This window comes from Archocentrus centrarchus, chromosome 20 (assembly GCF_007364275.1).
Source record: "Archocentrus centrarchus isolate MPI-CPG fArcCen1 chromosome 20, fArcCen1, whole genome shotgun sequence".
Lineage (NCBI taxonomy): Eukaryota > Metazoa > Chordata > Actinopteri > Cichliformes > Cichlidae > Archocentrus > Archocentrus centrarchus.
The window spans coordinates 19,921,791-19,948,335 of NC_044365.1; the positions used below are offsets into that span (position 1 = coordinate 19,921,791).

Sequence of the window (26,545 nt, forward strand, 5' to 3'; positions counted from 1 at the left end):
TTCAGACACTATATTCTACTGTTGGTTATGTATGATGTCAGTGAGAATGCATATCCTTACTGTGGTCATCTCAGGCACACAGCTATAGTTGTGAGCACAGAAGCCACACCCACCTTTTGTCCAGTATAAAATAAATAAGGATTATTTTCAGCTACGTTTGAAAACCTTGCATTAGACCATTAAAACTATAAGTTAATATCTGAGCTCATGACTCAGGTGATTGGTGACAGATTTCCATTTCCATTTTCCACTGGTTTAAACTGGCTAGATGTTCCCATTACAGAAACTCTATTATGCTTTCCTTTTTTCCCCTCATACATACTACATACATACATACATACATACCAGTGAATGTTCATATTAAATATGGCCAAAGTTTCAAATAATGAGGTCTGTATATGTGCAATCCCTATGAGGCAAAAGAGGCTGATCTGAATACTCAGTTTCAGTCAATTTTCTACTCCACGTTCTGTATGACATCAGTGAGATGGGATATCCTAATATGGTCATATTAGCCAGAGCACGCAGCTCTGGCTGTGAGTACCAAAGCTCCACCTGTTGTTCAAACCTTTACAAAGGGCATTCAATCAAAAGACAGTAAGACAGTTGTGGAGAATGCTGCCATCTTTAATTTGCAAAAGTAATTTTAATGAGGATCTAGCAATGTAGTGTATCACTCCGAGAGGGGAGAGCATGGCTGGTTGGCACACTTTAAACTGTCATATTTCTCAGTACTAAGTTAAAATAGTTAAACAGTAGTCAAAAGCATGCTATGAACTGGTTCCAATCAGCCCCACTGCATGTGTCAACCAACCCCGTAGTGGGGCTGCTTTAACTTTATATTATATTATTTTATATTAGTTGACAGTGTGCACCATATTCTGTTACTGACCATTACAAATATTTGCATGTCATCTGATAAGAGCCTGAGAAATTAATCTGAATAATTTCTAATAGAAATTATTATATAATACAAAGCAGACAGTGACTGTTGTGTCCCCTTTCTTTGAACATGTTTTGAGCGGATCTTTAAGCTACAGCCAGAAACCAGGGGGGCTGTGGATGTTGACTGCGCATGTACAGTATGGTCAATAGAGATACGCTGCGTTCCGCGGTGACGTCACATTCCGGTATGAGCAGCTGAGAGTCGCAGTTTGGTCAGAAGAAGTCAAATATCCCCTAAACCCACCCCAGGCTGCCACTTTCACCAACAGATCACCCGCTGCTGACGGATAATCACCACGAAAATGGGCAACTGTCAAGTAGGCATCAGTCTTCTTCTGATCTCTCTGAAAACGCACAGATTAAAGGCTAGAAATATTTTTTTAAAAAGCGGTTCGGGCTTCGCCCTTTAAAATCTGTGTGGGCCATACCTTCGGTTATGGTCAGTCATCAGGAATAACGACTGCGGGAATTTATTCTATGCAGAAATTTATTCTTAAACCATTTTATTTACATTCAGCTGTCACTTTTAAGACTTTACGCGCAGCTCATTTCATTACTTTGAGCCTCCATTATTGCGGCTAAAATGAATAAATGAAGAGTTGTGGATTCAGATTCTTAGTAAGCGCTGTTTCTTTAAGTCTCGGGAGGTACAAAGGTTGCAAATTACACCGTCCTGGAGACGACGTATCGGGGTTTAGTCAGAGGAAAGGGCCACTCCTCTGCGGAATTCATCACAGCTCCGTTAGATGCGTTTTTTTTTTTTCTTTAATGACTCGACTGTGCATTTTGTGTTAGATTTGTCTTTTTCTGTACCCTATCCTATCCATGTTCATCATCAGTATGGTCAGTCGACACTATTGTTTATATTTGAGTGAGCGAATTCTGTAGCTATACTTCTCATATATTTTCATAATTTACTAAGAGTATAGAGTGAGACCACAGGACCACTGAAAACGTTTCTAAGCCATACTAACCACTACCTGACTTCATTTTCCAGCCTGCAATGTTAAAACAAAAAAAACAAAACAAGAAAAAGCAAAAAAACCAAAAAGAAAACACTAGTCTGAATTTATTTTTCTGAATCCATAGAGGTTAATCTCAACGAAAACATATTCTATCCACTGCACAAAAATGATGGTTTTAAAACCACAGGATCATCTCCTGGTCAGCTATAAATCAATACCTTTTCAATACTGGGGAAACTGAGTGGGATCCCTTAGATATTGGTACTTTCAGCTGCTCGCTTATCACTTTCCAAGGGGTTGCAACAGCAGGTGGACACATGTTTAATTTGGCAACCCTCCCATTTATCCAGGCTTGGGGCCAGTTTTGTGTCAAAAAGTGATTATTTGCCAAAAAGTTATTATAAAAGTTATACTCTCATGAATAATATCAAGTCATTTTGAGGCAGAAAGAACATTTCTGTCACAAGGTAGAAGCTGCAATCCATCCATCCATCCATTTTCTTCTGCTTATCCAATTCAGAGTCACAGCGGTGCCGGAGCCTATCCCAGCTGTGGATATTATGTAAAAAGCATAAACACTGGAAGTCACTTTTTGGCAGACAATCACGTTTTGTAAAACACCAGCAGTAGGAGTAGCCAGCTTGTGAGCCCCTCAAAGCTAGGTTTGTTTTACAGCTCAAACAACATCCATTCATATTCAGAAACTAAATAAAACTGCCAGGCCAAACCCCACCACAATGACTGATACATAACAAAAGCATAGACACAGTTGTGGTCAGACGTTTCCATACACTCATCATGGGCATGGATGTCGTGGTAATTTGGGGCTTTTAATGATTTCTTTGAACTGTTCTTTTTCTAGAGTGGAATGATTGCACAGCATACATCTTTTATGACTTTAAAAAACAAGAATTGGGTGCAAAAGTTTGAATTTACTTTGGATTTTCTCTAATCCACACGGGGTCACAAGTATACATAAAGGCTCAAATGTATACATATAATGTACAGATATATATTTTTTAAATGTCCCTTAGCAAGTTACACCTTGACCAGGTGCTTTTAGTCGCCATCACCAAGCTTTTGGCATAATTCTGGCTGGATGTTTGACCACTCTTCTGGGCAGAATTGGTGGACTTCATTCAAAGTCATTAAATAAAGTTCACCAATTCTAGTTGGTTTCCTGGCCCAGATTCAGCTTTCAAGTGGAGTCTACAAATGTTCAATAGGCTTGAGGTCGGGGCTTTGGGAAGGCCATTGCAGAGGCTTATTGTTAGACTGATTTATGGATTACAAAATCAGTTTTGATGTGTGTATGGGATCATAGTCATGCTGGAACACCCAATTCGGTTCCAGGTTTTAACATATAGCTGTTGATTTGAGGTGAAGTTGAATAATTTGGAGGAAGTCTTTCTTCTTTATTATTCCATCCACTTTGTGCAGTGTACCAATCCCACTGGAAGCAACAGCCCCAGAGTGTGATGCTACTACCACCATGATTGACAGTTAGCACAGTGTTCTTAGGTTTGAAACTCCCTCCAAACACCATTGACAAATATACTCACCAGGCAGGCACCATTTATTTTCCTGTCTCAGCGTGATGCTGAAAAGCTAATTCATGTATTTTTTACTTCTAGGCTGGAGTATTGTAATTCATTATTATCAGGTTGTCCTAAAAGCTCCCTGCAAAGCCTTCAGCTAATCCAAAATGCTGCAGCGAGAGTACTGACAGGGACTAGCACAGCACTTTGCTCTCACACTGCTGGCTTACTTCTGGTTCCTAGAGGTTTCTTTAAAGTACAATGGGAAGCAGAGACTTCAGCTTTCAGGCCCCTCTTCTGTGGAACCAGCTCCCAGTTTGGATTCACGAGACAGACACGCTCTCTAATCTTAAGATTAAGCTAAACATTTCCTTTTTGATCAAGCTTAGTTATGCTGCAATAGGCCTAGTTAGGGCTGGATCAGGTGACCCTGAACCATACCTTAGTTACACTGTTATAGGCCTAGGCTGCTGGGGGTTCCCATGATGCACTGAGTGTTTCTTTTCATTCACCTCTTTTCACTCTGTTTATACTCATTTAATCATTAATTATTATTAATCTCTGGCTCTCTTCTGTTCTGTCACAGGTTTCTTCCTGTTAAAAGGTAGTTTTTCCTTCCCACTGTCACCAAGTGCTTGCTCACAGGGGGTTGTTTTGATTGTTGGGTTTTCTCGGTAATTATTGTAGGGTCTTTACCTTACAATATAAAGCACTTTGAGGTGACTGTTTGTTGTGATCTGGTCGATGCAGGGAGGTTGTTTTCCTTATTTTTACTCCTGTGGCTGAGCCATTAGCTTGCTCTGAATTAGGAGGTAGCCTTCTCAAGTTTTGTTTTTTTTTGTTGTTGTTGTTGAGCCGATTTAATTTAAGTTTGCTCGGCTGACGTTATCTCAGAATGGTGGTGCATGAGATGAGCCTTCTTGTTCATAGTATTCCCAGAGTATTTTCATTTATTTAATAAAACATAGATATTTGGTGTCCCTGTATCGATACAGTATCATCACGCAAAATATTGTGATACTATGCTGAATGGATTCTCTTCCCCCTCCATGCCCCCTCCTAATATAATGTATATATTTGAGCCTATATGTATTAAATTATCACGACATCCATGGCCATGATGAGTGTATCTTCTGTATCTCTATTATGGGAGACTGTTCTCTCTCAATGAAACCCCTTTCACACTGCTTTTGGCACTTTACTGACTGCTTTCATTCATGTGGCCTCCACAAAGTTTGTTTAAAGAGTCCCTGAATTCCTCAGCCAGAAGCACAATCCCCTCCCCCAGCGGCCAACTGCTCTTGTATGCTATCACAAATCCATGCATAAACAGTGATTAGCTGTAGTCAGTGTGTATCCATAACAGTTACTGTTCGTAACAGTATTATTTTTGTTTTCTCAGCCCACAATTTTTCCCTATGAGGATTTTGATGTCGTTGCTGACATCAAGGCCATCCGCAAAGCCTGCAAAGGGTTTGGTAGGTAGTAAATATGACAACAATAAACTTTTGAATCCCTGAACTTGGAAAGGATGCATCTGATTGTTCTGCATCTGTTCTGTTGTGATTTCTTTTCAGGAACTGACGAGCAGGCTATCACTGACATCTTGGCAAACCGCAGTTCAGCTCAGCGTCAGGAAATTAAACAGGCTTATTTTGAAAAATATGATGACGTGAGTGCCATTTGCCATGTTTCTAATTTCAAATGTATTAGAAAAAAAAAAATCTTCTGTGTTTCTGCTCCTTAAAGGCATTGGCCAGGACACTCTTGCAAAAGAGATGCTTTTTTAAAAAATTTTCCTGCTTAAAATAAATGGATGAATGAAAATCATGTCTGTCTGGGGTAGGAATTGGTGGATGTGTTGAAGAGTGAGCTGTCAGGAAACTTTGAGAATGCCATCCTCGCCATGCTGGACCCACCGGTCATCTACGCAGTGAAGGAGCTCAGGAAGGCCATGAAAGGTCCAGGCACTGATGAGGATGTCCTGGTGGAGATCCTCTGCACTGCTACCAACGCTGTAAGCTGCAAAATATACCAAATATATATTTATACAGACACTCTGCAAACCAAATTCAGAAGAAATTTCTACTTGCTTTTTAACAGGACATTGCCATGTTCAAGGAATGCTACTTTCAGGGTAAGTATAGTAAGCAATTTTGCTGTTTTTAAATCTCTTCTCTGTGTGATGAAATTACTAAAGGTGACTCATTTGGGTCAACATACACCCCATACAGTAGCTCACTATTTCTGTCTCTAGTGCCCTGTCACATTTTGTTTAGTCAAGGCCCATCCTGTTTAACTTCCTTTTTAGTATTACACCCATGCTAACAGCTGATTATATTACCATAGCCTGTTTTGTTTCAGTACTCTGGTTACAGCAACTGAAATCACATAGATTTTCTAGAGAGTAACCTCTATTCTCTTTCTTTTTTAAAAAAAAAAAATTATGCATGGAAGAGGTTAGATAATTCCTCAAAAATATATTCTAAATATAAGTTTGTCATTGTAATTTTCCACAGAGTAATAATTGTTTTAAAGAGTTTGGTATTTTATTAGGATTCATTGACTAGAGCATTGGTTGGTTGATCTGTTTGGCGGCTTTTAATGAGCCATAACCTGTAGGCACGATAGTTAGCACAACAGGTTGTTAGCATAGCACGCATAGCTGTTCATGTGCTTTATTGTTGCTTGGGCGAAGCAGCTCATATCATTATTTAGCATGTTGTTAGCTGACGCTTGCAGACATGAGTGAAGACTTTGATGACCTTACTGGGTATTGGCTTTTTACTTGGGACAGCATAAAGCTAGGACGACAGCAGATGCAGTGCCTACTGCAGTTAAACATATAATACAATTATAATACCAAGCGTCCATGGAAATGCTCACGTAACATATTATAGTTATCAAATATTTTATTAATGCTTAACAGACCAGTAATGAATAGCATGACAACCAGATGCCCTCGTTAAAAGCTTGGTTTTCTTTGTCTGCCTCTGGTATTGTCTTACTATAAAGTATTAATAATAGCCTGTTAACCCTCAATAATACAAATATGCCCCCTGACCCCCACCCCACTGGACTAGAGGACTGTTAATCTTACAATGCCCAGCATGACAGCATCGATAGGACCACTAGAAATGTAGCTTGAACACTTTAATAAGGTGCTGGTTTAATTTACTAATAGTAAAGTATGTTTATGTTAAGTTACTTACTGCTATATTTTGGATGCAAACACTGTGCTTTATACTCCATACAATTTATTTTAAAGCTTTAGGCACTTATTATTTTCCAGATAAATTACATTATTATAGCTCAAGCTACCCAGCAATATAGAAGTAATTAAAATCATTAACAGCTGCAATGATTCAGTAATGTGATGAGTATGATTATAAAAAGTAAATTTCTACTTAATGAGCACATTATGCCTGCTTTAGATGCTTTAAATATATTTTGATTGTACAATTTGTGCCCTATTAAGCTACTTAAGTAGGCTTTTACTTCAATAAAAGCTCTAAATATTTGTTTTCTTTGGAAAACAATTATCCAAGACAAAATGTTTAAATGTGTGCAGCACTACTTTTCATGTAATAAATCTGTTATAGGACACAGGACCGCACTGAAAATCACACCCACTGTTTTCTATGCCATTTTTGACACTGATTTAATATCTTAATAAATTCTGGATTCCTGCTCTTGCTTGTGAAACCTTGTTTTCTGTATACTTTTATATATAATAAGGAAAGAATAATAAGTGAACAGTTGCAAAAAAAAAGCTCAAACTGCAATAAAGTCAGCTGGGTAGTCCAGGTGTTACAAAATTTGTGTGTGGAGAAATCACAACTGACCACCTGCACATCATCCCACTGAAAGAAATAAACTATAACCATACCAACCTAATCTGGCCAGTAATGTCTCACCTCTTATGACTTGCCTAGCTATGACCTGAATATTGTGAATAGGTTATGGCAGGTGGTGGGCATCCATATTAACCCTGAATCATCACAGTCATTTAATGTCAACCAGATGTCGGCCACTTTGGGGCCAAACAGTAATCGCTTTGTGGGTTATACCTTCAGGTGGACGGGCACTATCAAAGTCATTTGTTGGGAAGAGTTTACTGATAAGGTGACAGAGGCTGTAAGCTTATGAAGGTTATTGCAAAGCAATGCTGAATAGATTCAGAGGGTCAATAGTTCCTTCATCTGCCAGCTCCTGCTTTTGGACAGATAGGCATACAGCTGTGCCTGTGAAAGTTTGGCTTGTCCTTTGATTTACTGCTGCAAAAAATGCCCCCAAACTTCAGATCTAAAGCGTTATGCCTATGAGAATTAAAAGACTCATAGTCATGCAGATAGAAATCCATTATTGAAGACAGATTTGCAGTCTCATGAAACTAAAATACACTCCCATCATAGCACTATGAAAGGAAGAGGATGAAATCTAGGAAAATACAAACTTTAAGTGCTCTCCAAAAAACCTAGACAGTCACCCTGACACATTATCTTATGGCACAACAATATCTGTTGGTTCTCCTGATTTGTGACTTTCCTTGGTGTCGCTCTTGCAGTGCACGAGCGTGATCTTGAAGCCGATATCGAGGGTGATACGAGCGGGGATGTTAGAAACCTTCTCACAGCTCTTTTGGAGGTAAGTGGCCCTGAGTTTCTACTCCACTCGTGTAACTAAATTCCTCCCATCTGTCTCTCAACTGAAATCAAGCTCACTCTCCCTATGCCAAACCGTGCCCTATAAACACACACACACACTGGCCACCATCCAGAAACCCTCTCATGAGTAAAACAGAGGCCAGATAAAATTGCTTGAGTCAGAGAGAAAGGCCTCAGTAAGGGCCAAAGTCTTCTTAATCATCTTCTTCTTCCAGGGCAACAGAGATGAGACTTACGAGGTGGATGAGGCTCTGGCTGAACAAGATGCTATTGCCCTGTTTGAGGTACAGTTTAATTTTTACATACTTCATAATGGCTTTGTGGGAGATTTATTGACCCTGAACAGCATTAATTATTTGCTGAACTCATGCAGGCTGGTGAGGGTCATTTTGGGACAGATGAATCCACTTTCACCCATATCCTGGCCACCAGAAATTACCTGCAGCTCCAGGTCACCTTCAAGATATATGAGCAGGTAGGTATTTCTGTCCACAGCTGCAGTGATATTGCATATCAGCTTCCATAAATCACTATCCAGTATCTCCTGATAACCTCCCAACAAATCACTGCACACTGTTAAGAAAGCTTTGCATGTGGAAAATGAACCCTTTAAGACATTTACAGTGCTTAACTCAGCTAGTCATTTTCTCTCTACAGCTCTCTGGAACTGAAATCCTAGACGCCATTGAGAGAGAGACTTCAGGGACACTGAAAAAATGCTACACTGCTCTCGGTTAGTGTGAATCGGAAAGCTGTTAATATTAAAAATAAAACAATCCTTGATGATAAAAAAAATTAGATTCTTACAGGAATCCCTCCAAAATCGCAGGGCAAACTGCCAGTTTTTTGTATGCTAGATGTTAGGAAAACACTTTAGGTAAATGTTCTATATTAATAAAAATTTGGGGAAAGTGTTTAATAAGCAGACCATATGGTTTAATTTAACAGGAGGAAAAAAAACCTGCTGAATTTAATGAAACCTTTTCTTCCTCCTCACAGTGAGAGTTGCTAAGAACCCGCAGCTCTACTTCGCCAGACGTCTGAACAAAGCAATGAAAGGAGCAGGCACTGATGAGGACACCCTGATTCGCATCATTGTGTGTCGTGCTGAGGTAGTTGCACTAAAGATCCATGCCTGTATTTGTAAGGACGTTAAAGTTAAATTTCACTGGGACAACCAAAGCCATTTTGATTAGCTAATACTTAATAATATGCAAACCAAGTATGTTAACCAAGTATGTTAACCAAGTATGTTAACTAGTATCCAAACTGGGTAAATTCCAGAGACTGTACATAAAAGATTGTCATAACCACCATGACCACATTCATTGTTTGTGGACTATGATTCTGAAGCCAAATTTGACATTTTGAATGTCACAGTCTTTTTGTTTCATTTCTTTTTTTTAATTCAGAAGTCACAACTAGAATTTCATACACCAAAAAATCTCAAGCATAGCCACTAAGACAGTCGAGACATCCGTTGAGCTGAGTTGTATTACCCTTGTGAACGTATTCTGCTTGTTGTAACTGGTATGCACAAAACAGGTGACTGTAAAGATTTTTTTTTTCATAATAGCATTCATGTTGTGGGCCACAGAGTTCAACGCACCAAGAGCACAGCTATAAAAAACTTAAAAGCTACAGTGGCAACATGACTGGCAATGACTGTCAATATAAAATACGGGATAAAAAATGATTACAAAGATTTGCAATGTAGCTGTGATTACTAAACAGGTCACATATTGTGACCTATGCTTTGTAGCGTTTATGCACTTGGATGTCACAGTCACATATTAGGCTGTGAAAGCTGATTGTTCACTGCCATCTTCAGGCAAAATCTAGGTTATCCTGTCCTGTCTGTGATATGAACAAGAACATGTTTTCTTTTTTATAGTATACAAAAGATTTTTTTTATTGCAACTCAAAGATTTTATACTAAAATAATCATAAAATATATGATGTAAGAAATCAAACAAGTACAGAATGTAGATGAGGCTTCTCTAGATTTAGCCCCAGCCACACAGGCGTAGCAGTTGGCAACTGTCTGGCAACCTCTGAGCACTAGAGAAAGATGAGTATTCCCTGACCAGTTGTGAGTGGTTGTTGTAGGTTGCTGGCAGCCATTGTCGAACTTATTTCTAAGCCTCAGTCACACAGGCCTGAAGTCAGTAACACCACGGTAACCACTGGTTGCTATAGAAAAATGTAAATTGCCCAACCAGTTGGCAAGTGGTTGCAGGATGTTGCTGGCTCTCACTAGCTGAAATTGATCACAAACATGTATACAATGTTACAACTGAAACCTCCTTGCAATTGCTTTGGTCACTAGCAGACTGCCGTAGTTGCCAACAGGTTGCATAGAACCACCATTTCATCTTTAACTCCCACTCGGTTGTTATTCAGTGTTTGCAGGCTGGTCAACATCTTCCAGGCAAACTGCTGGCAACTGCAGCAATCTGTTAGTGAACAAAGCCATCATGAGGAGGGTGTGACCACTTTCACACAGGAACCTCCAGTGACCCAGTCATCAACTGACTGGGGAATATACATTTTTCCAGGGACTGGAGGTTTCCAGGGGCTTACCAACTGGTCTCTTGGCCTGTGTGACTGAGACTTTACACATGATTTTGTCTTCTCCACATACACCAGCTGTGAATTTGATATTCACAGCTAGTGGGTTAACTTGAAACTGATTGGGCTGACTGGGTTGACCTGTGGCAGGCTCCACATAAAGTCTACTCTGGTTTTCTATTTCAGTTTCTTTTTTTTTCTTTTTCAACAGTATGATTTGGAGACCATCAAAGACATGTACCTGGAGAAGTACGATGTGTCCCTGAAGGACGCCCTGAAGGACGAGTGCAGCGGCGACTTTAAGCGTCTCCTTGTGGCCATCTGCCACTGAAGGCCAGAGAGGCAGGCAGGCAGGCAGCACGAAGGTTGTTTGTGAAACAAACTAACTTCACTCACTCTCCCTGTATGATATTATGAAGGGAACCGGAGGGTGGTAGGTGATTAAATCATTAACTTGGCTCATGTTTTGTCTAAACTAACTTAATGTGGTTGGAGCACCACGTTTACCTCTTTCACAGACACTGACCTTGATTCTCTTACTTAGAATTTAGCAGTGAGTGAAACTGTGTCTGACAATTACTGCCCATTTCTTAGTCAATTTTTATCCTTAAATTAACCAGCATTTATATAATGGCAATTATAAAGTAAAGCACCAAATTTCTGCAGGACAAACAGGAGAAAGTTGTAGTCATACTGAATCAATTACATTGAGCACGGTGTGATCAGACCGTTTAACTCTTTAAAGCCTGAACCACGAAATAATTGCCAAAAAAATAAATATATCAATTTGCATTAATGAGTTTTCATTTGTATCACATTTGCTGCATCTGACTTGATGTAGAAGTCTCAAAAACTCATAAAAACTAATTGTGTCAAATATGACACACTAGGCATTAATAAGATAATGACGTTACAAATATAAGACCTGTTTCTGCTTCGCTGCCTGATTCTCCTGCATTCGCTAATGAATTGAGATTTTTATATAAGTATCATACTGCTTTAAATCAAATCACTCTTTGACCCGTTTCACCCTCATTGACCCAAACTCTGTGACTGTTATACTGTTATAGCTAATGCAATCACGCAGCATGGCTTTGGGCTTTTAAATGAATAAATGTGAAAGTTTGTGATGAAGGAGTATCAGGTGGTATCATGAAGGCAATGCAATGTCATGTGAACGGATTTTCTGAACTGATTTCACAGTAGAGGTTATATATTTTATCAGTTGCTCGTTGAAGTATTGATATTGAGTTACATTAAGTACATTAAGTTGCACAAAAAGACCTGACAAATCCAAATATATCTCACCTTGTTATACATATATTTTTTTATATTTTATGACTAACACAGAAGAGTTCATAGCATTATTTAGTGAAATGGTTAGGATAAGCCAGAAGTTATGTAAAAAGAAAGCTGATCATAATGTTCAGCTCGGTGTTTAACATCTGGAAAATCTGACACCTGTCTCATATGTGTCTGTTAATGGCAGCTGAGATTTACTTTATGAGTGACCACTATTGTAAACATTTTTGCGACAAGCTGAGTAGATACTCAAGTGACATACAGCACATGAGATAGTCACAGCATCAGTCTGCATATTAGCCTCTCTGTAGCCAAAGAATTTTAGTCTAACTGCTAATAAAGTTTCCTGTAACGTCATCATGTCTGATTTTATTCCTACCACACTAACCCCAACAGCAACTGAACGTGCCAGACGGGAATGGGAAATATCCTATCGTTTTATGTGCTACGGAAGGACACGCCCCCTTCAAAGCTGTCACCACCCCTTTGCTCCCTTCAAGAACAGTCGGAAATATGCAAACACTATTGAAGGCATACTCAGCAACCTGTAGTTTTTATGCATTTAGAAAGTCAAAGTGGGAAATGTTTAAATGCAAAGGCCACAGTTTACCAAGCTGGAAGCTAACTCTTTTGCTTACTTTTATTTCACCCAACGTTGCTCTGAGATTGTAAGAACATTCTTATACTGTCACATACTGGAAGCAGAATCCAGGGGTTTGAGAGCATGTGTTATTTTTATGCAAACTTGAAAATAATTAGAAAGTCATGATTCAGAAACATTTAAAACTCAAAAAGTGTGGGGGTTGCCTAAGGGTACTTGGATTTCTGTGGGAGTGTTTTGCCTACCAATTTCACCATGACCAAGCAGAAGTACACTATATGGGCACAACCACTGGGGCACACCTCTTTCTTAATCTGTTTTCAGTCTCATTATCACCACCAAGCACCTAACCATTCAGTTTGCTTTACAAACATTTTTACAGTAAGAGAATGTTCTTCCTAAAAACCTCACTGGAAATTGAGTGTGCTGCTATAATGAGATGACATGGCTGCAAAACGTCAAGTTGTGAAATTTCTTCCCTTCTAGATATTCCACATTCAACTGTAAATAGTATTAAGTGACAGACCACATAAAATGCATAGTGCATAAAAGTCACCGACACTGCTGACTCAGTAAATGCACGGTTCTACACCTCTTTAGGCATTAACAGCAGCAAAAAACGGTGTGCAGGAAGCTTCATTGCGTGGGTTCAGCTCCTGGAAGTGTAATGCGTACGTGGCCCACTACTTCTGTCCATATAGTGTAGTACTACAACATCTGGTTTGCATCTTCATGTAGATGGGTAAGGAGCTCAAACACACGTCAAAACTTTGCAAGAACTGTGCGAAGGCTAAAGAAGTGTTCAGTCAAAGACTTTTCTCCGCAGGTCATTTAGCCAAAAGAGGGAAACAGACCAATGCAAGAAAATGCTGAAATCTGGGTATCTACTTAAAATGTCTGTTTTAATGTTAATACTGTTATGTGTAAATGGCCTGACATAAAATAATTTTGTCTCATTGTTCAGTTTTCATCTCAAATCCAGTTACCCAAAATACTTCCAAATAACACTTGATACAACATTTACACATGTTTAACTTTTACATGATTATTTGATGATGATGACTCATAACAACCCAGTAGAGTTATTAACATACTATAAAAGATGGGATGTAGGACTGAAAAATGCAGCCAAAGTGGAAGTGGCTTAAAATTGCGTTCTTCTTAATGACCCCAGTGAATGCTTTTTGATGAGTTTATTGGCTCAGTTGCTACTTTGAAATCATACTGAACAGAGCATGAAGTCAGCTTTGTAAATTACCATCATTCTAGGAATCAGAAAGGAGGATTATCCAGGATAGTCAGATTCACCTCTTGTTCATCACATCAGGTTTCAAAACACCAATATGGGAAAGGTGAAAATACTCGACTTAAGGCTTCATGACTCAATGGGTGATGTCACAGCAGCTATGTCCATCTTTTATGTTGTCTTTTGAAAGGGAGAAACTATTCATCCATCTATCCAGCCTCCCTCTCCCCAGCCACCTTTAACTGTTATTTAAGTTTATGCAATATAACAATCTATTTTTTAGATTTTCAATTGAATATAGCTTGTATTTCCAAGAGAGTTTCTGATCTGTTTATTTTTGCTCCACCAAACTGTACAGATTTACTCTTATTTCCAAAAAGAAAACAACCTTTTTTTGGGGTCTGCGTTTAAGGTCAATCCATTTGCATCAAACTATTTTTCTAATTTGACAATGAAATGCCCTGTGGCAGACCCAGGATACCCTGGAGAGATTATATCCCTTGGTTGGCCTGGAAACACCTTGGGGTCCCCCCAGATGAGCTGGAGGAGGTGGCTGGGGAGGGGGAGGTCTGTGCTTCTTTGCTTAGGCTGCTGCCCTCGTGACCAGGCTCAGGATAAGCGGAAGAAAATGGATAGATGGATGGATGGATAATTTAATTATTAACACTGCCCAACAATGTAATTAATTTATCACCAGAACAGAAACTAGTGCCCCCAGTGGTGTAGTGGCTAACCCATTTGGCCGACAATCAAAAGGTCGCTGGTTTGTTTTTCAGCTACAGACACAAATCCCCTTTGGGGTTGCGTCAGGAAGGGCATCCAGTGTTAAACTCTGCCTGCTGTGGTGAGGACTTGTGGCAAGGGAGCAGCTGAAAGTAGCACCACAACAGATAACAGTGGTGTCATCTGCAACAAGTAGAGATTTAAAATTGTCTGATGAATCACAAACATTGCTGTTACATCCAGAAGCTGTGACTTACAATAGTGGAGTGATATATATTATTTCCTGCTCCTTAAATAACCTTGCAAACAGTTATATTGGCTATACCTGTGATACCTTAGCGCCACAGTTTTGAAAACAAACTATTGTGGTTCACGAAATCGAGCGTTTTCTTTGCGCCAGTTCTCCAAACTCTAATTAAATGAGTTATGAGAATTTCGTCTTTCTGCGGAGCACCTGAAGGCAGCGCCGTGGCTCCGCCCCTTCTGCAAGACATGCGTGTTACTGTGGTCTCTCATTTTTTCACCCCGTCTTTGTTTATGTTTCCCCCAAAACCGGGTGATTTACTTCAGGTTACATTTCAGCAGGACAAACACGACGAAATTATCACCTCCACTTGTATCCGCTGGACTCTCTTAAAGGTACGTTTCCCTGGCTTTGTTCTTTGCTCCCCTTTCCCCCCCCTTTTTACTGTAATTAGTCATTAGCATCCATCTTGGTAGGAGCTAATTAAACCGACTGTAAGGAGACATGGTTACCCTTTTGTAGCCTTCTAAACGTTGCACCTTTGTATGTTTTATAAGGTTTGTAACTTCTGCCATACCAAATATTCTTTTGTGCGTGTGTGCGTGTAATAGTCGCCAAACACATTTATGCTTCTGTAATTAACATAGAGGGTAAAATAACAGGGCTCCAGACTTTATGTTGCACTTATGTTAAGCTCCATGTTTTTCTCTTAATCGCTTCAGACCTTGAGAATTTATTTCCCTGAGACTAACTCACGCATATTAATGTGTTTTTTGGAGTCAGATAATCACTGCAGCACTCACTCACATACTTGTGTTTGGGTGCTGCAGCTTGTGAAAGAGTCAGTCAAAATCTCCATGGAAACACGAAGTAAAGCAGTGATGTCCACTTCCTCCAGTTTACTTGAGCACATAAACTGCTATCATTTGATATACTGCATCAAGGCATGGAGCACCTAAACGCACCACTTCTCTTGTGGCTGCAGCTATTACATCTTATTAAAGAAAGATCAAATCAAGAATTGTCACAACAAAGGAAGAATTCTACCAACACACTGAGAATGCTAAGCTCAAAGCCAGTATTCAAAGATCATATTCAGAATTGTGAGAACAATGTCTTAATTCTAGCAGCGCACTGAGAATTCTAATATCAAAGCTAGTATTAACATAGCTCTTAAAAAGACATGCAAGAGAAATTTAAAGGCAATGCTTGCTGGAGTGAATGCAGATGTGTCGTGAGCATTTAGTCACTATGTTGTGATTTCATGGGTTAGTTTTGTGCTGATTTGACACATACACCCTTCAGGTAAAAGTCTCACTCACATTAAAAGTCTTCCCCCATCATAAACTCCCCCATTCTCACCATTTCAGTTCCTTCTGTAGATTATTCCAGGAAAATGGGGCAGTGTGTTTAAAAGTCGTGTTTCCTAATTCAGTTCTGTCTCTGGGGACAAACATTTGCAAAATATTGTGAGAGCAAAGGCTGTATTCATAAAGAACAGATAACTGTAATCCAATAAAAGTAAAAAAAAAAAAGAAGTTGCAGAAATTAAGCATTTCCTTGCCTGGAATGAGAAACAATATATATATATATATATATATATATATATATATATATATATATATATATATAAAATTGAAATTGTTTAAGGTTGGGCCAAAGAATTTAAGCAGCTATCCCCTCATATATATATATATATATATATATATATATATATATATATATATATATATATATATATATATATATATATATATATATATTTATATTTTATATATTGTATATATATTGCGTTTTCATTGGTTGATTTTGTCATTTTATACTTGCATTTATGGCCACTTTTTTCAGCGTTCCCGTACCATTTAGGCTTTGGCAGTACTCTTCTTCTTCTTTGGGCTGCTTCCTTCAAGGGTCGCCACAGCAGACCATCTGCCTCCGTCTCACCCTATCCCTAGCATCCACCTCTGCGACTTGAAGCTACTGTTGTTATGATTTGGTGCTATATTAATAAAATTGAATTGAATTGACACACTGACCCGCTGCATGTTTTCCTTCACTACATCCATGAAACTTCTCTGTGGCCGTCCTCTTTTTATCCTGCCTGGTATCTCCGTATTCAACATCCGTTGTCCAGTATATTCACTGTCCCTCCTCTGCACACGTCTAAACCGTCTCAGCCTTGCTCTCTATAACTTTGTTTCCAATCAGATCATCTTGAGCCGTTCCTCTGATGCACTCATTTCTAATCCTGTCCACCCTGGTGGTCATGCCTAATGAAAATTTTAGCATTTTAAGTTTTGCCACCTCCAGCTCTTATTACACCAAACCATACATCCTAGCAGGTCTCACTACCATCTTATGAACTTTCCCTTTCACTCTTCCTAAACTTTGACATTAGATCATTTTTGTTTTTAGTGCCTCATTGTGTGTGCTGCACTTTTCTCCTTTCTGATGAAAAGTTTGACTGAGAGAAACCAAGTTTGAGTTCATTTGGTGGCATAAAAGTCAGTATGTAAAGAGTCTAATCACTTAAAGTCATATTATTCATATTTCTTTTATAACTTGTCACCAATTTATCCCCCTAAATTGAGTTTTTGTGTTTTTCAGCGCAGAACCAACCGCACCCTTCATATCTTAGAAATTACAGGGTGTGCGTCTGTACATGTTGCAGGCAGCCTCTGATATTCGATCCCACTGAACTGCACCAGTAGAAACGACCATCAAAGCTTTGTTTAGCTGCAGAAGCAGCAATTTGGTTTATGTGGATGAGGAGGCTCAGCCACATTTGAAACTTCAACCTCTAGTGGTACTAAACACCACCAGCCTGTGAAATCTAACTTTTCTTAAAAGCAATTTTATTTTTTTTAATTTTTACTTCAAAAAAAGTTTTTCCTACTTATTTTTTTTTTTTAAGTCAGTTTAAGTGGCTGTACTTTAGAAATGACTTCAAGAAAACTATGTCTCTTGCCTGATAATTCAATAAAAGTTCAGTTTTAATATTAAATCCAGTTTATCATTTCTTGGTGGATTGTAAGCCAGCCTGCCCCACTCACTAGGTTTAGATGTTATAGACTTCACAGCATCTGCATGCTATACACCTCTACTGGTAGCAGTCTGCACCCTGTTACCCACCATCCAACCGGATGATGTCCTAATGCGTGATATGTCATGAACTCGTGGTTCTTGATTAATAAATGTTGAGGCCTTTGCACAAAGGTTAAAGCGCTGCTCACTGCAGCAGTAAAGCCAAACAGATGCAGCTGAGTTTATTTGTCAATCATTAATCACTGATCATTAACCAAAGGCCCACAGAGCCAGTGGTGTCATGAAAAGCTAACGCTCAGGTCACTTGCTTACTTGCAGACCGCAAGCTATGATCAACATGACATCCGTTATAATGAGGATAAATATATCTGAGTGTTTGCATTGATGCACTTTGGACATTATTCTTATGTATAGATACTCATAAATTGCTATTAACTCTTACATATTCCTCATAACCCGTGCATTAATTAGTGTTTCAGGCCAGTGTAGGCAGCTAATTTAAAACATCAGGTAGAACCTTTGAAGAATTAATGCATCATTGAATGTGTTGTATTTATTTATTTTTTTACTACAAAACATTCCTCACACAGTGAAGTTTAGAATGATTTCTGCAGTTTATATGCTACAAATGTACTTTAACTGAGTATTTTTGTTCCAGTGGTTTAGCACATCATTTCATTAGAAGGGTCAAATAAATTGATACACAGTCTAATGTCTGAACATCTTTCTAGATCAGCCATTCCCAAACTTCTGACTGCTGCGGCCCAGTTTGAAATGTGAAAATCTTCTGCCAGCCAGTAAACAAAATTATAAACTGTCCCTTATAGACAAAATATATACTGGACAAAAACAAAAATTTGACTTTAGATTGTGACACCAAAATCTAGTTCCCAGACATGGATTTAGTCCTAGACTAAAAGACAACTCCAGTGAAGAGCTCCACTGAAAAAATCTTTAGGCTTGAGGTAAAATTTGCATGTCGTCATTAAATATTGCTAAAGTCACCCAATATTATTATTACAAGCTAATCCTTAAGGGTTCAGATGGGAGGCACCCATCGATTTTCCAATGACCCGCAAGTGTTTTGTTGTTGTGGATATTTTGTACATCTTGGATAAACTGCATTTTACGCTGGATCATGTTTGGTGTTTAAAGTTTGTATGGATGCTACCTTTCCCTGATCTCCCACATAAGAGATTTTCATCTCTTTTATATTAAAATAAAGGTAAATCACATAATAATTAAAATTCTAATCAAGCATCTGATTTCTTAATGAATGTAATGCATTAACACAGGCAGATTTAATTTTCTTTCATTATTTAATATCCAAAAATTGTAAAGTTGAGTCATAAATTTCATATCAGCTTATTAGTGTTTTGGTTTTTATTAAACAGCACCAATAACTATTCTTTCAGTCCTTCATCACTTTGTTTTTGAATGATCACAAATTTAATCACAAACACTTATAAAACTGGATCAAATATAAATAGCTGGTAGACAACAGATAAACATACATTGCCAGTGGTGAATGTCATTTTATCTGCTGATAGGTTGACAGGCAGCCAATGTTTGGCAGAGAAATGGGTGCATCCCTTCATACGACATGTACGATTTCCTGCCTATACAAGAGGATCGAAAAGACTAAATCTCTTCTCATTGTAAGCCTGGCTGCAGCTCAAACCCTGCATACCTCAGACCTACATATGGACTAAAGCATGCTGTCCATGACCTACTATATGATGGCAATATTGTCTTTATTATGTTAATTTTGAGTGACAGCTCCCGTTGCTTTAAACGAGGCTGTAGAGGGCCGTCACACTGCATAAGCATTGTTCAGGTATTAAAGCACAATGAGTCATGTTTCAGTTTTACTTAAAGCAGTTCTTCACTCAGTATCACGTTGCACGAACTGGCGATGTTATCTCGTAATTATGACTTCTGTGTCTTGTAATTTTAACGTACCATCTCATAATTAGAAGATCTGCATCTTATAAAAAAGATCTTATAATTACAAGATCTTCATCTCTTAATTACAAGATACAGATCTCATAATTACAAGATCATATCCTGTTGCTATGGATACAGCTTTGGTGCAGGTTTACTTGCAGCCAGCTGTTGGTAAACATTGTACCAACACAAGCCGCCACACGAGGGTAAGCCATTTGAAACTCTGTTTTTGCTTTTTAGATTTTGAAATATTTTATTTTCCCTAGTTATAAAATACAAGCACATTGACAATAATATACTATAGTTATGTTGACTTTAAATATGCAGGAGTGTAATTTAAAAAAATAATAATAATTAACCAGTTCTTCAGCTCATGAACACTTTTAAAAGATTGTGGGCTAGCTTTTAAAACTTATTCCTATTCTGTTTGTGGAATAAAAAGAAAGGTATTATAAAAATCTGCCCTAATTCAGTAAATATTTTACTCTTTTCACTTTAACCCTGTGACTTCAAAGTCATTTCAATGATTATCTTAATTTCTGTGCTATCAGAATGTCATTTTTTAAATTCTTCTAAGTCTTGGCAATCAGGCAAAAAAAGAAAAAAAAGAAAATCATTCTAACTTAAATGCACCTGAAACATTACATCATATTTTTCTTCCAAAAGTCCTTTTGGGTTTAGTGCTGGGGTCATCACCATTGATGACTTCACAGGTTTATAAGGCCTCAGTCACACAGGCCTGGAGACAGGTTACTGATCCCCAGGTGCTCTGGAAAAATGTGTTTTCCCACAGTACTTGGTGATTGGTTGCTGGAAGTTTCTGGGGTCAACAGAGGGTGCTGCAACTAAAACCTCATTTTGATTGCTTTGGTCACTAGCAGATTGCCCCTAGTTTGCATGGAAGATGCCAACTTCTCTACAACTACTCGCCAACCACTCCCTGACCAATAATGAAACTTTAAAAAATGTGTAACTGCACTCTAGGCCTGTGTGACTTGAGGCCTAAGCCCTTGATGTATTACACAAAAAGATGAGGCAATTTTTGAGGTTCAGTATCTTTCCAACAGTGATTTTGACAGGCTGAGGAGGCAGAGTCAAACTGTCAACCTTCTGATTGGTGGAAAACTTGCTCTACTGCCTGACAATGTTTTACCTGTGGGGTGTCATCCATGTCACTCTTACATCACTCTTTCCTTCAACCTGTGACCTTTGTGACTCTTCGTACCCACCTTTTGTTCTTGTCCAGGTTTGACGAGATGTCGTCCGTTTGGCAGCAGGAGCCATCGTGTTATTCGCCATGTGTAGAAATTGACTCCAGCTCGGTGAGGACAAAGGAGCACCTCAGATCTCCTGCCTGGCTAAAGCAGGAACAAGATGACCTTCGTATCATTAAGTGGGAGAACTTTCAGACTGATGCATCAGCAGATGCTGTTCAGGACAACACACCCAGCAGTGCCATGTCTGGTAAGAACAGCTGAGCCAGTATCTGCTGTTTCATATCTGCAGATTACTGAGGAAAATATAAACAGGTCATTTTGTTTTGAGTAGTTATTGTCCTTTTAAACAATAAAGTTTCTGCTTCATTTATTCAGCTTCTTCCTGCTTTCTGCTATTAAGCAATTATATTACTTCCCACTGGCACAGTTATGATTTGAGCATGTTGGTTAAGCAGTTAAAAAAATGAGTAATTCTTTGTTTGAGTTTATACTCTCATCTCCTACAAATACCAAAACGAGTGTCTGAAAAGCACATCAGCCTTTCTACAAAAAAACAATGCCAATAACAAACCTGAAGTTTTTATATGATAGAAGTTTAACTTGTGTGTTTCTAATCTGCTTTTTTTGGCTGTCTTGTCTTTTTCTAGCTGCCTCACAAGTAGAGGGTCTACCCCCGAGGGTGCTGTTGACCATCACCAAGCTGCAGTGCATGCTGGAGAGCAAACAGGAACGCATTGCTGCTCTCGAGAGGCAGGTGGAGGATCTGATGCAGGACCGCAAGTTCTTAAGGAGCCAGATTGAAAACCTCACAAGTAACCGCTCCATGGCAGCGTTTGCTGCACCCAGTCCTGTGACTGAAGGTCAGTAACTGAAGTGTAGTATGAATAATGTTTCTAGCATTTCTTAATGTATATATTATGCCACATGGTACTGATCTTAAACATCAACTGCTAATTATGAATGACACAAAATGGGGTCTTTTAGCCAGCTAAGTGTTGGCTCTGCAGCATGTATCTATAGGTAGATCTGTCCAGGTCAACTTTGTTCTTACTCTAACAATATTTATGTATACAGTATCTACTGTATAATAATATCAGAAAGCCTTTTAACATGCTTTTATACTCTTATTCTTGTCATGTATTTTTTGTCTTTTTCAGCTCCAAAACTGAGCAGAGTGCAGCATTCAGAAAGTAAATCTCGAAAGAGAGAAAGGGCTTCTTCCAGTTCCTCCAGCAGCAGCAACAGCAGCTCTGAGGCATCCGACTCATCGGAAATGTCTGCAGCCTCTAGTGAACACAGACGGAAGAAACACCATAAGGACAAGAAAAGATCAAAGAAAGGGAAGGACTACAGCAGGAAGAGAGGTAATGATCCTGTTATATCATGTGTTTGACCAGAATTTAGGTATGCATCAGTCCCACTGGTTAGTCTGATGCCTCAATCATGTGCTTTATGGATTCTTGTTGGCACTGACTGGTTGGTTGAGCAGGAAGATGTAAAGCAGTCAACAAGTTCCATTCATTTACCACACACCTTCATAAAAACAAAGTCACAAACCATGAAGACAGTGCAGATAATCAGCTGCTGTTATAATACAGAAGTTTTAGTTGTTTTCCCAGCTATCAGAGTAAGACAGCAGCAGTCTTACTGACTTATTAAAAATACATTAAGAGAAAAAATTTAATTCTTTGGGTTTTCAGTCAAACTGAAGCAGGTGAAATCTTCAAAGTCATGTAATAGTACTCTGGTAAGCAGTTTTTTAGCATGTTTTTCTTTTCTCAAATATTTTATAACCTGTCGTCTGTTTCTACTAGCTACCGGAGTCCAGTACGTCATTCACCGCTACAAACAAGTCCTGTCCGCCTTCATCAAGAAGAAAAGTATGAGCGAAGCCTTCCGCCATCTTGGAATCGACCGGAACACCATTGCCAACACGGCATCGATTGCCGAGCTCCACCTGGCGGGCAAAGACATGGTCTCCTTGGTTGGCAGTTTTCGCCAAGGGGAAGAGACTCTGGTCAGCTACGCCCAGCGGTGCACATTGGTCATTGACAGTGACACTGACCTGTCCAGGAAAATAGACCAGATGAAAGCCAACGGCGAGCTTCTGCCCATCTCTGGGAAAAGGTCGAGGTTGTTGCATTCTCACCTGCCACAGCTAGGTGGTCCTTCAGAGAGCATCTTAATAGGTTGATGTTAATATAATTATATTGAGATGGTGTATAATGCCTTCACAAAATTATGTTCTTTGGTTGGTTGGTTTGTTTTTTCTTCCAATCTGAACTGATGGATTCCAATGATTCAATTAGCTTTTTTTTCCCATTTATGTTTTATGCCTCAGTGGTTCAGAAATGTTTAACTATATCATTTTTAGTATTCTCACTTTAATTTATATATATATATTAAGAGTGTTTTGTTTTTAATAGCCAAAAGAAAATGTCTGCAGCTACCTTTTATTTAGGAAAATATTTTTTCTTATGCATGTAGTGAAAGAAATGACCACAAGATGGCAGTGCTCACATGCTAGATTATGTTTACAGATCATGTCTCTTGTCATTTACTTCAAAATGGTGGCTGGTCAATTTCCATTTTCCAGAACTTGAGTTTTTTTTAGGGGTGTTCAAAGATGTAAAAAATAGTTTTCATCATGAGTTTCATATACTGCATAATTTTCCAAGAATATAGACACAAGTTCTCCTGCTGAATCATGGCGTCTTTCATTTGTTTCAAACAGAATTCAACCTCATTAGGGTGACATCCCAATACAGTTTTCACCTATGAATCAAGTAGTTTGAGTTATTGAGTCATGCACACAGGTCACCATAAAAGCTGTCATGCCCTTATGAACCATGTAAGGAATATAACGTCCGACATTATTTTTTTCAGGTATAAACCTAGCAGTATGACTGGGCGTCAAGCAAAATTTGATGGTGCAGAGGCAATACGCCGAATTTTGGCTGAGGACAATAGTGAAGATGATGACGCTTAATATGATTTTGATGATGATGACGTCAGTGATTTCGAAGACGTTCCAGCCATCCACAAATGCAGACAGCAAGATATAATTCATGAAACAATGGGACCAACATGGGAGTCTAAGACAGAATCAATAAAGGAGACCTTCAAACTTTTATTGACAAACGAGATCATGGATATTATAATTCGTGAAACTAACCAAGAGGCTGAGTGCAGTTTTAGGCTTTGGAACGATGCTCATCCTGACAATAAACGGAAGTGGAAAGCTCTGACTCAAATCGAATTCAAAGCTTTTATTGGGTTACTACTCTCTGCAGGGGTAAATCGAGCGGGCATGGAATCATTGCAAGAAATGTGGTCCTTCAGAAAAGGAAGGCCAATATTTCGAGCTACTATGAGCTATGACCCCTTCCATGCCAATACATGGCAAGCAAACTGGCCAAGTACGGTATAAGATATGGTGGAATTGTTGCGCATCCACATTGTATCCACTAAACGGTCAGGTGTACCTGGGGAAAGTAGACAACCATCCAGAGAAAAGTCAGGGAGAACGCGTCGTGAAGGACATGGTTTGACCATGGTTAGGTAAAGGGAGAAATGTCGTCTGCGATAACTTCTTCACTTCTGTACAACTTTGCGACTTCCTTCTTGCTAACAACACGACAATGGTTGGGACAATGAGAAAGAACAAAGCTGACATTCCAAAGGAGATGCTGCCAAACAGAGCAAGGGCAGAGCATTCATCAGTGAATCCAGGGGGAGAAGACTCGTGTCTTATGTTCTTAAGAACGGAAAGGCAGTCATACTGCTTAGCTCACTTCATCATGATGATTCCGTTGAAGGAGAAGCCACCAAACCCGAGATCATCCACTATTACAACAGTACAAAAGGTGGGGTTGATAACATGGATCTGGACTCAGAGCACTCGGATACGAGATTGATCCTGCCCGCCAGATTCATGATGCTCCTGCTGCAAAGGGTCGACGTTGTGCCTTATGGCCAAGAGCAGGAGACCGAAAAACGTGGAAATCATGTACCACCTGTGGTAATCCATGCTGCATCGAACATAGTGCCTCCCGCACTGTTTACAGTGACTGTGCGTAAACACAAAACAGGTTACCATGAGGTAATCATGTAGTTTGTGACACTGAATACTTGTCTGCCTTGGGGCAGGCAATAGACTGTGACACTTGGAACTGCCAGTTAGAGACTAAAGCCGCATTTCCATACGGGACGAGTCGACTCGGTCAACACAACTCGGCACAGTTGTGTTGTGTTTCCATTGCAATTGAGGGCCACCACAGTGTGGGTGGAGTCGATATAGCAGCGCGGGCAGTAGTCTCATGACGTGACTCATGCGCGGCTCAAAACACAACACAACAATAGATGAGATAGAGGCAAGCTAACAGCTAATGCCAGTTTAATATAATCATCATGCATAAGTCCCCCATACAATGTGTTAATGGATGAAGGTTATCATTGTTAAGTATAACCCTATACCCCCGAACATAATCGGCTCAGTGTACTTCAAAAGAGCCCCCGTTCGCGGACTTACGGCAACAATTACTGTAATAACACCACAGTAATACCCTATATTGGTTGTGAAGTGCAGTTTCTCAGTTTTCAGAAACTGTTTGAATTTTCTCGATAGGACAAACGGTTGTGTTATAACGGTAATTCAAAGATCCTTTGATCAGCCCTCCGGTCGGCTCTGTGCTAACCAGCTGTTCGGCTAGTAGGGGCAGGTAACAGTGCTTCAGCGGAGATCACCCGGCAGTATGGGGTTATAATATGTATGCTGTGTGAGCATTTCAGATGGCTCTCATGTTGCAAACCTATTGCTGCAAACTGTCGGTCTGGGGATTCAACCGGTGCTTTGTGCCTCCAGTTTCTTGCTGTATGGTTTTAAAAATGGCAGGCTTGATTCTGGTGAAGGAGTCGCTCTCATGCCTCTGATAGTGACGACACTTCCTGGCCTATCAGTGGCATGCTATCCTCCACGTCACATTTTTGTATTGCCTCATATCGCTCAGAACCTCGGGTGAGTGGGTACGAAAAAGCAAACTTGTACCAGTTACTAATGGAAACGCCATAAAACCGCGGCGAATCGAGGCGACCCGTGCCGAGTCGTCCCGTATGGAAATGCGGCTTAAGAGTATCAAGAATGCCTTTATTAGTCCCACAAATGGGGAAATTGCAGTTAACAGAACATCCATCCAAAACAAAAACATAACACAGACAGGGGGGGACAGATGTCTGAGGTCATGCAACCGTTTCACAACGGCGCTACCTTTAGCAGAGAGACAGAAAGAGATACATTGGGATAGTTAGGTTCAAAAAAATCATCTCATACTGTGTTCATAAAGAACACCTTACGAGGTTCCAAAAAACACCTCAGCAAAAAGCATATTGCACATATAAAGCCGGGATAGCAGTATGGTGGGTAGGGTCAGGGTCAGGAGGGGACGCAGACGGAGACGAGAGGGTGGGGGCATTGTGGAGCCCAGATGCCAGCTCCCAGGCAAACAGTTTGCTGATAGTGATGGAAGTTCATCAGC

At 39.5% G+C, this 26,545-nt stretch overlaps 2 protein-coding genes across 3 annotated transcripts; both read left to right on the plus strand.

Annotated features, from left to right (window-relative positions):
• Positions 1 to 1,118: 1,118 nt before the first annotated feature.
• Positions 1,119 to 12,345, plus strand: anxa13 (annexin A13). Its single transcript, XM_030756533.1, has 11 exons — positions 1,119 to 1,262; positions 4,851 to 4,926; positions 5,026 to 5,120; positions 5,295 to 5,465; positions 5,552 to 5,585; positions 8,016 to 8,095; positions 8,331 to 8,399; positions 8,489 to 8,590; positions 8,773 to 8,848; positions 9,115 to 9,227; positions 10,898 to 12,345. Exons 1-11 carry the CDS (start codon positions 1,248 to 1,250, stop codon positions 11,015 to 11,017), a joined length of 951 nt encoding a protein of 316 aa, XP_030612393.1. The 5' UTR covers positions 1,119 to 1,247; the 3' UTR covers positions 11,018 to 12,345.
• Positions 12,346 to 15,036: 2,691 nt separating this feature from the next.
• LOC115799081 (coiled-coil domain-containing protein 106-like) lies at positions 15,037 to 26,060 on the plus strand. 2 transcript variants are annotated; one of them, XM_030756040.1, is made up of 6 exons: positions 15,037 to 15,197; positions 21,041 to 21,258; positions 21,659 to 21,871; positions 22,169 to 22,375; positions 22,826 to 23,138; positions 23,898 to 26,060. In XM_030756040.1, exons 2-6 carry the CDS (start codon positions 21,051 to 21,053, stop codon positions 23,998 to 24,000), a joined length of 1,044 nt encoding a protein of 347 aa, XP_030611900.1. In that variant the 5' UTR covers positions 15,037 to 15,197; positions 21,041 to 21,050; the 3' UTR covers positions 24,001 to 26,060. The 2 variants fall into 2 exon arrangements, with proteins under 2 accessions (XP_030611900.1, XP_030611901.1); XM_030756041.1 differs by lacking the exon at positions 23,898 to 26,060 and having other exon boundaries at positions 22,826 to 23,869.
• The last annotated feature ends 485 nt before the right edge of the window (positions 26,061 to 26,545 follow it).